Below are 14753 nucleotides of genomic sequence, written 5' to 3'. Positions count from 1 at the left end.
CACCCCTTCTTACACACACACAGAGACACAAGATATGAACTTAACATAAATTACTGTACTCAATGTGTTCAAAGTTAATGTCATACACTATATATATGCCACTGGGTGTTTGACTAAGAGCATTATCACTGAGTAATCATTCTATGTCTTTTAATTATTACTTTTATGTCTTTTAATTATTACTTAATTACACTTAAACACTTTTACACTATTGTCCTTTTATGCTTTTATGTACTACCTTGTGTGTTTTATGTTTTCTTTTTTATTCTTTACTTTTTAAACTATTATTTAACTATTGCCCTTCTATGCTTTTATAAGCTACTGATTGCTTTTATTTGCAAAGCACATTGAATGACACACACACACACACACACACACACACACACACACACACACATCACACACATACACACACACACAGTCAACATTAATGACTTTATGCTTCACTCACACACAGAAGTCACTTTACCATCATTAACACATTGAAGACAGAGGAAATCATTTTTGGAAAAACATCTAATCTTCAACTGTCTCCAGTGAAAATCCACAATTCAGAAATGAACCATGACCTGCAAGTACTTTGGTCACGACCTGCAACTTGGGTCAAGACCTGCAAGTACTTGGGTGTGTCATGATAGACAAAAACCTTTCAGGACCCCTCACATAGAATTTAGCTGCAAAAAGATACAACAGCGTATCTATTTCCTACAGAGATTAAGATCCTTTGGAACTAGCACCCAAATAATCTCCTTGTTCTTCACATCAGTGATCCAGAGTATAATGCTTTATTTTAGCACAGTTTGGCTGAGTAGCCTTTTAGTCAAAGATAAAGCAAAACTATACCATCAAATTAAAATCTGTTCAAAGATCATTGGGCTACCTGTAGCACACCTCTTCCAGGAAGCCCACAACAAGAGCATGCTCAGGTTGGCTAGATATATTTACACAGACACCTCACATGTTCTACACAGAGAATATCAGCTACTGCCCTCAGACAGGTACTTTAGTCCTTCTTTCAACCGCAACAGACTCAGATACTCTTTTATACATCAATCAATCCTTTTGTTAAACCAGCAACATTAAAATCTAGTGCAATATTTATCCATGGATGCAATGTCAAAAGTTTGGATGTATTGATGAAGCCTCTTTGTATTATATTGTCTTCTGTCATGCTTGATACTATCTTTTGTGGCTATGTTTTATGTTTGTCTGTTGATAGTCATGTGTGGCTACGTTTAATGTGTGTCTGTTGATGCTTTATGTCCTGCATGTATATCTACATGTATGTATTGTTTCTGTCCTTTGTATGCGGTCCTCCTGTACTTAAATGAGCTGCCCAGGGATGCAAAAAGAATTTCAGCACAAACTGACAAATAAAGTTGTATCGTATCGTATCGTACCGTATCGTTTAGGGAATAGTCTCTGCTGCTACCATCTATTTGTATGCATGTTTATATGGTCTGTTCCATAGAGGTGGAGCAACTGGGTTTCAGTTATTTACTCTTACTCTTTGTGTGAGTGTGTGTGTGTGTGTGTGTGTGTGTGTGTGTGTGTGTGTGTCCATGCATTCTGTACTCACCCTGCACTGGTCCGTGTTGATGCTTTGTTCATGCTAACAGTATTATCCATGTCCTGGTCAGTCTCCATGGTTACACAGCTGTGTAGTGCAGACTCTGGTCTCCTGTGACCTGCAGCCCCCTCGGCCTCTTCACTCATCTCAGAGTCTCACTAGGTGGAAACAGTCACAACACAAATATGAATTCATATGAGTAAGACGAATATACATCTCAGAGTGTGTGTCTCACTAGGTGGAAACAGTCAGAACACAAATATGAATCCACATGAATAAGACGAATATACATCTCAGAGTGTGTGTCTCACTAGGTGGAAACAGTCACAACACAAATATGAATTCACATGAATATGAGTAAGACGAATATGCCAACGATGGTTCAAACGAGAATAAACTCCCCTCCACACAGGAATCTAGGGCCCAACCCAGGCGGTGAGGGTGAGGTGAGGGAAGTAGAGGAAAATACCAGGCCCCCACCCACATGAGTGGCCAAACGGACCCCCAGACAGGACCGGACTCGTGATTAACAGGCGTCAGGCATCAGGCACTCCTCCCCCACAAGAACAAATTTCTTTGCTGTCTAGAGGCTTAGGTTTTGTGCCAATGAACCATGTAAATTCTTTCCAGACTAGGGTTGACTAGTTCAGACTAGTTCAGATTTTTGAAGGAGCCAACACTTGGGAAGAAGTGGTATCACTTAAACCCTCAAACTACATCATTGGGAACGTAACAACTATGCGTCTTTAAAGAAATTCAGAACGAAATCCACATTTTGCCCAGTTAACAATAATGCAATCTTGATAGCGTTCACTAGAAAAGTGTCAAGTGATGTAGACTCCTTTTTCCAAACACCGAAAAGGTAGGGCTGTGGTCATTTGGGGTAATACTTGTTTAAGCTTAATTTGTCTAAACATAAAGTGCTCGCCAACAAATGGCGTTTACAAACGGAAGTTCGAGAGGAGTGTGATGGTATTTGCCAGTCCTCCTTCTGCAATTAGTCAGGTTACGTATTCGCAGTCTACTTGCCGAAGTTGCAGCATCAGCGTTACTCCGCTCGCAAAGACGCGCTTTGGTTGAACTTCTCCCTAGTCAGGGTGTTGAGCAGTGTCTTCCCCCTCCTACTATATCAGTGGTCAGTGCAGTAGGTAGGAAGAGCTTTTTCCACCTCACAACCCTAGCTAAGACCAAAGCCTACCTGCCCCAGAGCGATCTTGAGAGAGTCATCCATGCCTTCATCACATCACAACTGGACTACTGTAATGCTCTCTATACTGGCATTGATCAATCGCAGCTCTGCCGTCAGCAGTTGGTTCAGAACTCAGCCGCCCGACTCCTCACCTCACCTGCACTAAAAAACGTGAACATATCACCCCAGTTCTGTCTTCACTCCACTGGCTCCCCATCCGCTACCGCATCGATTTCAAACTCCTCTTGTCTGTATACAAATCTCTCCATGGTCTGGCCCCCACCTGACTGTGCAGGTTTACATGAACATCAATAGAGGATGAATAGCCTACAGTAGGTACCGTAAATCCTCAAATTGTGGCCGGGCGTCAGGGACGTTGGAAGTATTTTCTAAGAGGCTGATGTGAGCGGGGGTCCAGGGGTTTCTCCCCCAGATTTTTTTTTTAATTTTGACAGCTAAAAACACCATTTTAACGCAGTTTTCAGAGGGACAGAAATACCAACAGAGAAAGCAATAGGCTATCACTTCACTGCTTGACACTAATCCACATGGAGAAATGTCGTGTGTTAACAATGGAGAGAACCTTTCAGAAATTATTTATTGTGTGAATGGGTTAGCAAAAGCATAGCTTTTGGTGAACGGAGATGCAGATCATCACCCTAATTCATTTGTTTGCGCAACAGCCCGTTCTGCGTTCACTCCAGCAAGAGTGAAATAAATATTTTAAAAGCTGTGTCATTACCATAGGCTATTTGCTACGATATTTACCTCTGTTACAACAAGTCGTGACTTATGCCCATTCAATTTTTAACTTACGCTATAGCCTACAACAGTCTAATTTTGCGTGTCAATTCAAATACCTGTTATTATCATTTTTGGTTTAGACTAGCCAGTCTCTATGCTGTTTTCATGGACAGCAAGGGTCCGCTTTGTTTGTTGTTTTAAATGACGTTGTTTGTTTTAAATGCATCAATCGGGTGTACTTTCAAAAGAAATTCAGAGGTCAGACTTGCTTATTTGTATGGAAATTATTTGTGCTGTAGCCTGAACTATTTTGCACTTCAGAATTATAAACTTGCACAAACAGGTGGGATAGTTATGGTAATGTTGCAATAAGTTCACAACCACAAAACAAATATGCCATATTTCACAGTTCAGAAATGGTCAAAAATGTGTGTACATTTCAGCACTCCATGAGATTATGCAGAAGTGATCACCTGTGTTATTCAGCTAGTTCATTTAAGTAAGATATTAGTCATTGTAATGGCCATGTAGCCTATAGCCTTGTGCTCTTCCTTTTTCAGGACGTACCCATATCTGGGAACGTATGATGTGAATGTTTGCATATGGCTCATGTCAGGCCTTATATCAAGAAAAGTAATGTCTCATTATTTGATTTTCATCATATTTTTGCATGAATGTCACTAGGAAGCATGCCAATAGAAATATATTAATTTATCTGTGCAAGTGGGATTGCCTGGAACCTGGCAATATAAGAACTATGATAGTGGGATAATCTATGGCTGAGCAATTTACAGAAATGTATGTACTGACAAATAGTGTGTGTGTGCGCATCTGAACATGTGAGTGTGTGTGTGTGTGTACCTGAACATGTAAGTGTGTGTTCGTGTGTGTGTGTGTGTGTACCTGTTTGAGTGTGTTGAAGCTCTCCCTGTGTGTGTATGTGTGTGTGTGTGTGTGTGCCTGAACATGTAAGTGTGTGTAAGTGTGTGTGTGTGTTTGTGTGTGTGTGTGTGTGTGTGTGTGTACCTGTCTGAGTGTGTTGAAGCTCTCCCTGTGTGTATATGTGTGTGTGTGTGTGTGTGCCTGAACATGTAAGTGTGTGTAAGTGTGTGTGTGTGTGTGTGTGTGTGTGTTTATGTGTGTGTGCGCCTATCTGGGTGTGTTAAAGCTCTCCCTGTGTGTATATGTGTGTGTGTGTGTGTGTGTGTGTGTGTGTGTGTGTGTTTATGTGTGTGTGTGTGCCTGTCTGGGTGTGTTGAAGCTCTCCCTGTGGGTGTGTGTGTGTGTGTGTAAGTGTGTGTGTGTGTGTGTTTATGTGTGTGTGCGCCTGTCTGGGTGTGTTGAAGCTCACCCAGTGGGTGTGTGTGTGTGTGTGTAAGTGTGTGTGTGTGTGTGTTTATGTGTGTGTGCGCCTGTCTTGGTGTGTTGAAGCTCTCCCAGTGGGTGTGTGTGTGTGTGTGTAAGTGTGTGTGTGTGTGTGTTTATGTGTGTGTGCGCCTGTCTGGGTGTGTTGAAGCTCTCCCAGTGGGTGTGTGTGTGTGTGTGTAAGTGTGTGTGTGTGTGTGTGTTTATGTGTGTGTGCGCCTGTCTGGGTGTGTTGAAGCTCTCCCAGTGGGTGTGTGTGTGTGTGTGTGTAAGTGTGTGTGTGTGTGTGTTTATGTGTGTGTGCGCCTGTCTGGGTGTGTTGAAGCTCTCCCAGTGGGTGTGTGTGTGTGTGTGTAAGTGTGTGTGTGTGTGTGTTTATGTGTGTGTGCGCCTGTCTGGGTGTGTTGAAGCTCTCCCAGTGGGTGTGTGTGTGTGTGTGTGTAAGTGTGTGTGTGTGTGTGTTTATGTGTGTGTGCGCCTGTCTGGGTGTGTTGAAGCTCTCCCAGTGGGTGTGTGTGTGTGTGTGTAAGTGTGTGTGTGTGTGTGTTTATGTGTGTGTGCGCCTGTCTGGGTGTGTTGAAGCTCTCCCAGTGAGTGTGTGTGTGTGTGTGTAAGTGTGTGTGTGTGTGTGTGTGCCTGTCTGGGTGTGTTGAAGCTCTCCCAGTGGGTGTGTGTGTGTAAGTGTGTGTGTGTGTGTGTGTTTATGTGTGTGTGCGCCTGTCTGGGTGTGTTGAAGCTCTCCCAGTGGGTGTGTGTGTGTGTGTGTGTAAGTGTGCGTGCGTGCGTGCGTGGGTGCGTGCGTGCGTGTGTGCGTGGGGGGGGGGTGTGTGTGTGTTTTGTGTGTGTGTGTGTGTGTGTGTGTGTGTTTTGTGTGTGTGTGCCTGTCTGTCTGTATATGACTGTTTAATAGGTGTGGGAGAATAGCATGTGTGAATTTGTGAGTGTGTCTGTATGTTTTTCAGGTGTTCAGGAGAAGATGAGCATTATGAACGTATATGTTTAATGTGTGTACGCCATTATTCATCTATCTGTGTTTACAAACAAACACACACACACACACACACACAGACACTCACTCTCTCTCTCTCTCTCTTACCAGGAGGATGTGATTATGCTTCACTGAGTTAGAGCCGTGATGAACAGGGAGAGCTGAGACACACACACACACACCATTGCTATTTATTTGTAGCCTAAATATCTAATTTATTCATTCATTCATTCTGTCATCTTTGCTCCTCCATATTCTATTCAGTAGCATGCAGCTGCAGCTCTCATCTGGAGCTTCAATGTTGTTACAGTCAATCATCAGGAAAATCAATCCTCATAACATTTGTTAACTTATAGATTAATTGAAATAAATCCTGGACACCTGGTTTGTTGGTGTGGCATACCAGTTCAGGCCAGTTTGTAGTAGGGGATGGGACTATTTAAGGAGGTGGCTCACTTACCCTTTTGGGTACTGAGAGAGAAGCCTGGCTCTCCTGTTGTGAGGCGTTAGAGTCGTGCAGAGAGTCATTACTGCACTGATTTCATATTGACTGAGATGTCTTTTGGAATCTGGGTTTGTTTTGTTTGTGTCGTTTATTACTGTTATTACTTTTTTTTGAAAACTGGTTGGACAAGTAAATATAGTCACACTCATGATCTGATAACATCTCCTGTGAGTTATTTTCCACCTGCATGACCTAGCCCACATACCAACTTGGTTGATTGGCCACCTCGGTCGCTCACACGCCTCCTCAAAACACACTAACATACAAACACACAGAGCATATACGTACAGACACACAGAGCATATACGTACAGACACACAGAGCATATACGTACAGAGACACAGAGCATATACGTACAGAGACACAGAGCATATACACATCAAGTTAGGGGGAAGACAAAGAGGAAGAGTGAGACCTGGATTCTGACATCAGTGTTATTTTCATTCATGCAGTGCATGCTATAATACAACTAGAAGAGACACAACTGAATAAGGAAGCAAGAGTTAAACGTTCATAACAAGATGAGTTGTCGTATCAACACAACTTAACCTCCTGATACAGAACAAGTTCGGCCAGTTCTCTACAGGGAGTGTTTGAGACTCAAGGAAATGACAAGAGAATAAAACTCTAAACTGTCAGTTCCTTTGTTTACTAATTATGAGTTGCAGCTTTGGAGGTGTCTGTATGTAACATGTGTATGTAATGTTTGTATGGAGTCCTATTTGTAGCCTTATTAATAGCAGAATAAGTTAAGAGCAGAATGGCGATCTCAGTGTCCATACACCTCCAACTATGGATCTGTTTTAGAGGCCAGAATTGTGGTTGGTTCTATTTTTTAACTTCACAAAGAAAAGTCTGAGTTCAAGGAAGAGAAGACAGAATTACCAGCCGCCCAGTTTAGACTTGATTTTGTTGTTGTTTGTCTGTCCCTGAGAAAACTTTACCACCTATTGTTTTGAACTGAACACCTTGAAGATGCCGCCTGTTTAGTGGTTTTGATAGTTTCTTTATGCACGGGTATGACCCTTCTCTTCCTGGACGCTCTAGAAAGATTTAAAAATTCATGACAAGATCAATAATTCTAGGTATTTCACTTTTGATTGTATCAACAGGACTAAACTAGCCTTTCACTTGAGGGATGTATCAGAACATTCTGGTTTGAATTTTATTTATTTTGTGTCATTTTTTTTCTAACAAACTTTTTTATTGCTTTATTGCAATAAAATAGGTGATTTATTGTTGATCACCTATTTTACCAGTAAGAGTATTTTCTTAATCATAACACATTGTGGTTGCTCTGCAAAACTATTTTAAATCTCAAGCTGGGAACATGTTCCAGTATGGGGTCACATGATAAGCAGGAAATCAGCACAAGGACAACATTCAACCCTTGAGTCAGCAGCTACAAAACATTATTTTGTGTCAATGGCTACCATTCTTAGTGTTCTAAGAACTAAGATCTTGTAACTCTACATATACAATCTTCTCTATACTTTTGTTTAGAGCAATTGTTTATATGCACAAAGTAAGATCATTTGCCTATCTTTTATTTCATTCTCAGCCTCAAACCATATCCAATTCCATTTCACAACAAAATAATTAAAGGCACTCACCTTGAGATCTTTTTAACCACCTAAGATATATTCCATCTGTACTGGCTGATACCTGTTTCAGAATTAACTTTGTGTTCCTGCAAGAAGCTGTTATACGGGTTGTACAGCTTAGAAAACATTCCACCTAAAGCCCGTCCTTCAGAGTTGAGATTGTTTCCTTAAAGACACAGTATGTAGCAAAGGTGGGAGAGGGAATTTTACACAATTGACCTGAAAAAGTCGCTTAACTAAGAGTTCCTCAGTACAATAGTAAGGCATGGGTGCTGTGTTCAGTAGCCAGGACCAATTGTGTCCATGAACCTGTTCACTCAGGGTAAGTGTGTTGTTATGTGCAGGTTAAGTGAACCACATTTCCCAGAATGCACTAGGTATTCAGATAGTGTACATGTGAGCAGCAGTGAGAGAGAGAGCTGAGGGACCTGACTGAGAGGAGATCAGTAGAGAGAGCTGAGGGACCTGACTGAGAGGAGATCAGTAGATAGAGCTGAGGGACCTGACTGAGAGGAGATCAGTAGAGAGAGAGAGAGCTGAGGGACCTGACTGAGAGGAGATCAGTAGAGAGAGCTGAGGGACCTGACTGAGAGGAGATCAGTAGAGAACTGAGGGACCTGACTGAGAGGAGATCAGTAGAGAGAACTGAGGGACCTGACTGAGAGGAGATCAGTAGAGAATTGAGGGACCTGACTGAGAGGAGATCAGCAGAGAGAACTGAGGGACCTGACTGAGAGGAGATCAGTAGAGAGAGCTGAGGGACCTGACTGAGAGATCAGTAGAGAGAGCTGAGGGACCTGACTGAGAGGAGATCAGTAGAGAGAGCTGAGGGACCTGACTGAGAGGAGATCAGTAGAGAACTGAGGGACCTGACTGAGAGGAGATCAGTAGAGAGAGCTGAGGGACCTGACTGAGAGGAGATCAGTAGAGAGAACTGAGGGACCTGACTGAGAGGAGATCAGTAGAGAGAGAGAGAGCTGAGGGACCTGACTGAGAGGAGATCAGTAGAGAGAACTGAGGGACCTGACTGAGAGGAGATCAGTAGAGAGAACTGAACTGAGGGACCTGACTGAGAGGAGATCAGTAGAGAACTGAGGGACCTGACTGAGAGGAGATCAGTAGAGAGAGCTGAGGGACCTGACTGAGAGGAGATCAGTAGAGAGAGCTGAGGGACCTGACTGAGAGGAGATCAGTAGAGAGAACTGAACTGAGGGACCTGACTGAGAGGAGATCAGTAGAGAACTGAGGGACCTGACTGAGAGGAGATCAGTAGAGAGAGCTGAGGGACCTGACTGAGAGGAGATCAGTAGAGAGAACTGAACTGAGGGACCTGACTAAGAGGACATCAGTAGAGAGCTGAGGGACCTGACTGAGAGGAGATCAGTAGAGAACTGAGGGACCTGACTGAGAGGAGATCAGCAGAGAGAGCTGAGGGACCTGACTGAGAGGAGATCAGTAGAGAACTGAGGGACCTGACTGAGAGATCAGTAGAGAGAGCTGAGGGACCTGAATGTTTGGTCCACTCTGTTATTGATGTGATTTGGAGCAATGCATGGTGACTGATGTTGGTGACATGATAATGGTTCAATGGTACTTTCTTGTTCAAATGTATATATATGTATTTTGTTTTCTTAACTGTGTATTATGTGTTCAAGATGGGTGCAAAGTTGAAGAATCGACGAGCAAAATAACCGTAATAAAACATTTTGGAGCTGGAGACGTGTGATACACATTTTGAGTGATGCTCCTGATATCCTCTGAAAAATAATTGTAATAAAACACCCTGTGACCCCAAATCCTCTCTCTGCATGAGTGAGTTATCAGGGCGTATCTATGACACCTCAAATCCTCTCTCTGCGTGAGTGTGTAATTAGTCTGAAGTCATGCAGTCATGTTTTTGAGCGCAGGCTAAGGTCCCGTAGCCTAGACTATATTTTAATTTAACTAATGGTAAGAGGCCGCACAGGGATGGATAATGAGTGTTGTTTAATGTTAAATTACAATGCATGGCAGACACCTTCAGATATGAGAGACCCCGTCAGATTTTTGACTTTGTTGCTTTCATGGGAGCCAGTCCTCACTCTATGGGAGGCTCCCTCTGGCTCCCACGCAATTCGAGCACTGCGTTAGGCTATGTTAGGCGTTAGGCTATGTTATATTACACTTTGCGAAACAGTGCTGTGATCTATAGCGGCATTGTGTGTGTCAGGCTGCGGTTCATTTACACATTTTTTCATTTGAATTAATGAAATTATTTGCTGCTTTGCTAATGGACAAATTAATTATGTATCAAAATTAATTTGTTATTATCCATCCATAAGCTAAATGTCACAAACAAATACTTTAATAAACCTTTGGTGAATGTAATCCATGAACTAATTATAGCCTTTATGCAAAATACCATCAACTAGTAGGCCTACACATAATGTGTCTTTGTTGTTTAACGATCTTCTAGTAGCCTATGTGGAAAATATAGTAATATACCAGAGATCATATCTGAGCATGTTAATGACTCGTTGATGAATCATTTTCAATGTGAAATGTTGAACAGATTAAGGCTATTTAAGAAGTGGTTCTAAATTTAACCAAAGTTCACATTGAAACCCGATAATTTAATTTAAATGTTATTAAACCGTTTATTAAATGTTTACATGTGTAGGCTACTCCTCTGCCGACTGTCTCACTGTCTCTTGAATGAAACGTCATAAATGTATAGAATCTTGGGGAGCCAGGTAGGTCGCGAAGCATACACCCGATGCGCACATCGTTTCGGGGGAAAAGAAGGGTGGGTTTGTTGGCCGAATAGTCGTGCCACTATGACACAACCAGTCTATGAATCTGGCCTTAGAACCATAGCTCCTGAAATGAGACAGCCTGTAGCAGGGGCGGACTGGGACCAAAAATCGGCCCTGGCATATTTGGCCCAAGCGGCCCTCAAATCGGTCGGGCACACCAAATTAAATACAAAATCTTTGCATTACCCTTAAATATGCATATATTTTCAACTGTCATGGAGCACTGAAAGTGATGTAGGCCTCATTGGTTATCTGTCTGACTGATCAGAGGTAGGCATGGAGCATATGATCTCCATATTCAAGTAGGCTAACAAGCAATTATTAAAGAAGAGTTTCTGCTTGGATTCAAAGTATCATTTCAAATTATTCAGTGGGCTACAATTGACAGCAGCACCAACAATTATACTGAAGCCTATATGTAAAGAGTTAAATGACCCAGATTGTCTTAGACATTAATGTAATTTATACCAGTTATCACTGTAGGACAACTGAAACAACACAAAATAAACAGGGCTGTTGCTGGAAATATTTAATTCCTGTAGGCTATACTATACTAACCTGACCCTCGCCAGATGAATTTCGTTCCGCTTAGCTCCGCCTAGCTTCACTCACATCAATCTGGGACCTCTTCCATTGAGAGTGATTTCTGCAACCGACTTTATGGTTCAGCCAATCAGGACGCAGGGCGGGAGTTTCATAGATGTGACGTAGTGGAGAAGCGACCGTGAGACTGTTATCAGGGTCACAGGTTGGCTTCGATGTGAGTGGTTGAAGTAGCACGTCAATAGATGACGGACGTGTGACTTATTCAATCATATGCAAGCATTTTTTGATTAGGCCCAGCCTTCTGAAACACCATTCCAATGGATCGGTTCCAGGTGGATGAGTGGAGCTAGGCGGAGCGAAATTCATCTGGCGAGGGTCAGGTTAATACTATACCTACATTGCTGGTACATTTTGGAACAGCACAACTACATGAACTAATTATCTTTAGTGTCTTCCAGTAGCCTATCGTATAGGTTATATATACTGTAGCTTAGTTGGCTTGTACATGACGTGACGTTTTGTAAATTACATTTCCGTCAGTCTACAGTCTTTTAGCCCTTCTTTACCATGATAACCCTTCCAAGATAGAAGAACCCTTCTCTACTTTGAGAGACCAACCACCACTCATGCCATCGATGTTGAATTTTGGGCGTCTGACGGAAACTGATCAATCTGACCAACAATTAACGTCGATTTGACACTATTTTGCTGTCCGGGTTTGCAAATCATTCATTTAGAAAATGTAAGTTGCGCTATTTGTTATTATAATAACAGCACGACCTTACTATGTTATCATTAGGCTACCATGTCATTACATTATCGCAATTAATAAGTCATCATAATCATCATAGTCAGCATGACATGTCACAGCCTACCTGCTCCACCACTGAGTTCTTATCATGTAGCCTCAACTAGGCTCGCACTTTCTACCTGCTCACTGTGCCTTGCTCTGTATGCTTGCTTACATCCTAGTTCAAACTCAACAAACTTCAACATGTTGCTGACATAGCCTACTTGCAATGTTGTATTTTTGAAGCTTCTACATTGGTGTTAATTTTGCACAATTGACCTGTCGCTAAGCCCCGCCCCCCATTGTTACCGTGTGAAAACTCGGACAAACAAACCAGACTTGATTAGAAATACATTGTGGACAATGGCAGTTGACAGTATATGAAAGCAGGCTTTGAGGACGTTTTGGTGGATAAATGGATTTACTTTCCTCCAGAAGCTATCAAAAGGGACTTAATTATGCTATGGAGGGGTGTATTCAAAACTTTAGAATACATACAAGGTGACAAGCAGTTGTGGCGAGTAGCTGTGCAAATCCCACTGACGTTAATGCTAGCTAGCTAGCTAGTGGAAGATTGATGCTAAGATATGTTAGGTTACGTTAATATTTGATGTAATAAGAATATAGTAGTTGGTTAATGAGCATTTTCATATTGGGATTTAACAGGGAACCTGTGCCCACGTTGTTGGCTTAGTTGCCTACATTACGTCGAGCTGTTGCAAACGTGAGAGACGTCCTGTAGGCTACTTTTAATGAAAATATACCCCGTTTTCTAGCCTCTTGGGGTACCGGCTATCAGTATTACACGTCCCCAATGCAAAACGTTTGACCATGGTTATCCGTCGGGTTTTTTGAGTTAATAAACTCCATAAATAACCATTAATTTGTCATTTTATGCCTCCTCCCTGTTGTTTCCTATGGAGTTGTCCGAGCTGATGTCCTAGTCCCGTTGAGGCTGGACTGTCATTGGCTCATCAGCGTTCTAAGGGTGGCGCTTAGCGACAGGTCAATTGTCACTACCGGCACCCGCCGCAATTTCCTGTAGGCAACTTCGATTAACTTTTGATGCGCTCACAGAATCCTGCCTCTGAGCCATAATGGGAGGGGTGGGGCCTGACGTGAGCTGTTATTGGATCAGTCCAGTGTCAATATTGAAATGTAACCAATGGGCCGCTGATTGTCCTTCCTTTGGGCCGATTGTTGGCCAAAATAATTAAATTATATATATAACCTATTCTATCGGCCCAAACGGTGCGTCGGCCCACCGGGAAAATGCCCGGTATGCCACATGGCCAGTCCGCCCATGCCCTGTAGGTTTGCCCTGATGAGTTGAAACGCTCAGTCAGCTCAGCCTCTAAATGTTTTTAAGTCCTTTTTAAAGACCCACCTCTTTTCACTTGCCTTTGGCTAGTGTCTCCTTTTACGCCCCAGTGTTTAGTTTTAAATGTTCTTTTTTCTGCATTTCTTAATTAATTTTAACTGAAGCCCTTTTTGCTGTTGTGCCTTCCTGTTTTTATTTATTGCACTTTATTGTGAAGCACTTTGGTGCGGCTAAGCCGTCTGTAAATGCGCTGTATAAATAAAATTGACATTGGCATATAGGTGTATAGATAGATAGATAGATAGATAGATACTTTATTGATCCCTAGGGGAAATTCAAAAGAGGACATACAGGACAGTCATACTTTGCCTTATAACGGCATTTAGTGCTTGTCCGAGACATTTTCCCAGTGCAGTTTAGATTGCGGTTTCAGAAGAAGTGTTAAAATATAATAAAATAATAATTCCACCACACCTGATTTCCCATTTGGTGCTTCACTGGAGAGTTCATATTGAGAAAAGGGAGGAATCACCGGGACAGACAGATGTGGATGTTCCTTATTTGTTATTTCTGATTGGTGTGACCACAAGTTTAAAAAAATAAAAAAGAAAGATCCACATCTTATGTGCTCCAGTTATTCCTCTCTGGTGCAATCATTCCGTGTGCCACCATCTCACATTTGTCTAAATAATGTTTAAATCTCAAAACTTACACCTGAATCATATTGTTGTTCCATTCCAAGGTTTTCATACATTTTATCACCCTTGATTTTTCATCAATTTTCCAATCTCAAAACTGTCTCATTGGGCCAGCTGTGGCCTACTGGTTAGGGCTTTAGACTTGTTGCTGGTTCGAAACCCGACCAGTAGGAACAGCTGTAGTGCCCTTGAGCAAGGCACCTAACCTAACACTGCTCCCCAAGTGCCACTGTAGCAGGTAGCTCACTGCGTCGGGATTAGTGTGTGCTTCACCTCACTGTGGGCCAGATGTACTAACGCTTTTGCGCCCACTTCAGGCAAATTTGTTTCGCAATGTGCATGTAAAATCATTGCGAGGTATGTACAAACAGGCCGCAATGATGTAAAAGAGCAAACTGCCTGTTGCGGGAGCTGAAAGTGGCAGATTGTGTTTGTCATGCATATGCATTTGTGACGACCACAAAAGTGTTGTATTTTTGTATTATGTATTTGTAATAATATTCAGAATTATTGTCTTTTATTTGTACACAAGTTATTGTATATTATTTTGGAAGCAAAGTATCCCAAGGGTTTTCTTTTCAATGTAATTTCTGCAAAGTGAATTGTGTGGTGTTTGCTCCGGGCCAGCAGGGGGCAGG

General features: G+C 42.2%; 1 protein-coding gene across 10 annotated transcripts in view; it reads right to left on the bottom strand.

The window, feature by feature from the left end:
* Window positions 1-14753, bottom strand: part of LOC143135426 (NACHT, LRR and PYD domains-containing protein 3-like) — a 331615-nt gene that overhangs the window by 37902 nt on the left and 278960 nt on the right. Inside the window, exons 1-2 of one of the 10 annotated variants that reach the window (XM_076296130.1) lie at window positions 7975-8275; window positions 1580-1728 (exon numbers count right to left, since the gene is read on the bottom strand). The exons of the other annotated variants lie outside the window; for them this stretch is intronic. Of the exons in view, the coding sequence (XP_076152245.1) occupies window positions 1580-1716 (137 nt within the window). The 5' untranslated portion in view covers window positions 1717-1728; window positions 7975-8275. Of the gene's footprint in view, window positions 1-1579; window positions 1729-7974; window positions 8276-14753 lie in introns of those variants that run through there. 10 annotated transcript variants of the gene reach the window in all.

Source organism: Alosa pseudoharengus, unplaced genomic scaffold, assembly GCF_046254945.1.
Source record: "Alosa pseudoharengus isolate Yale_2024_CS ecotype anadromous, Long Island Sound unplaced genomic scaffold, YU_APseudo_1.1 YU_APseudo_1.1_scf_1, whole genome shotgun sequence".
NCBI classification, from domain to species: domain Eukaryota; kingdom Metazoa; phylum Chordata; class Actinopteri; order Clupeiformes; family Clupeidae; genus Alosa; species Alosa pseudoharengus.
Note: the sequence above shows the minus strand (reverse complement) of the source record. Positions and strands in the feature narration are given on the sequence as shown.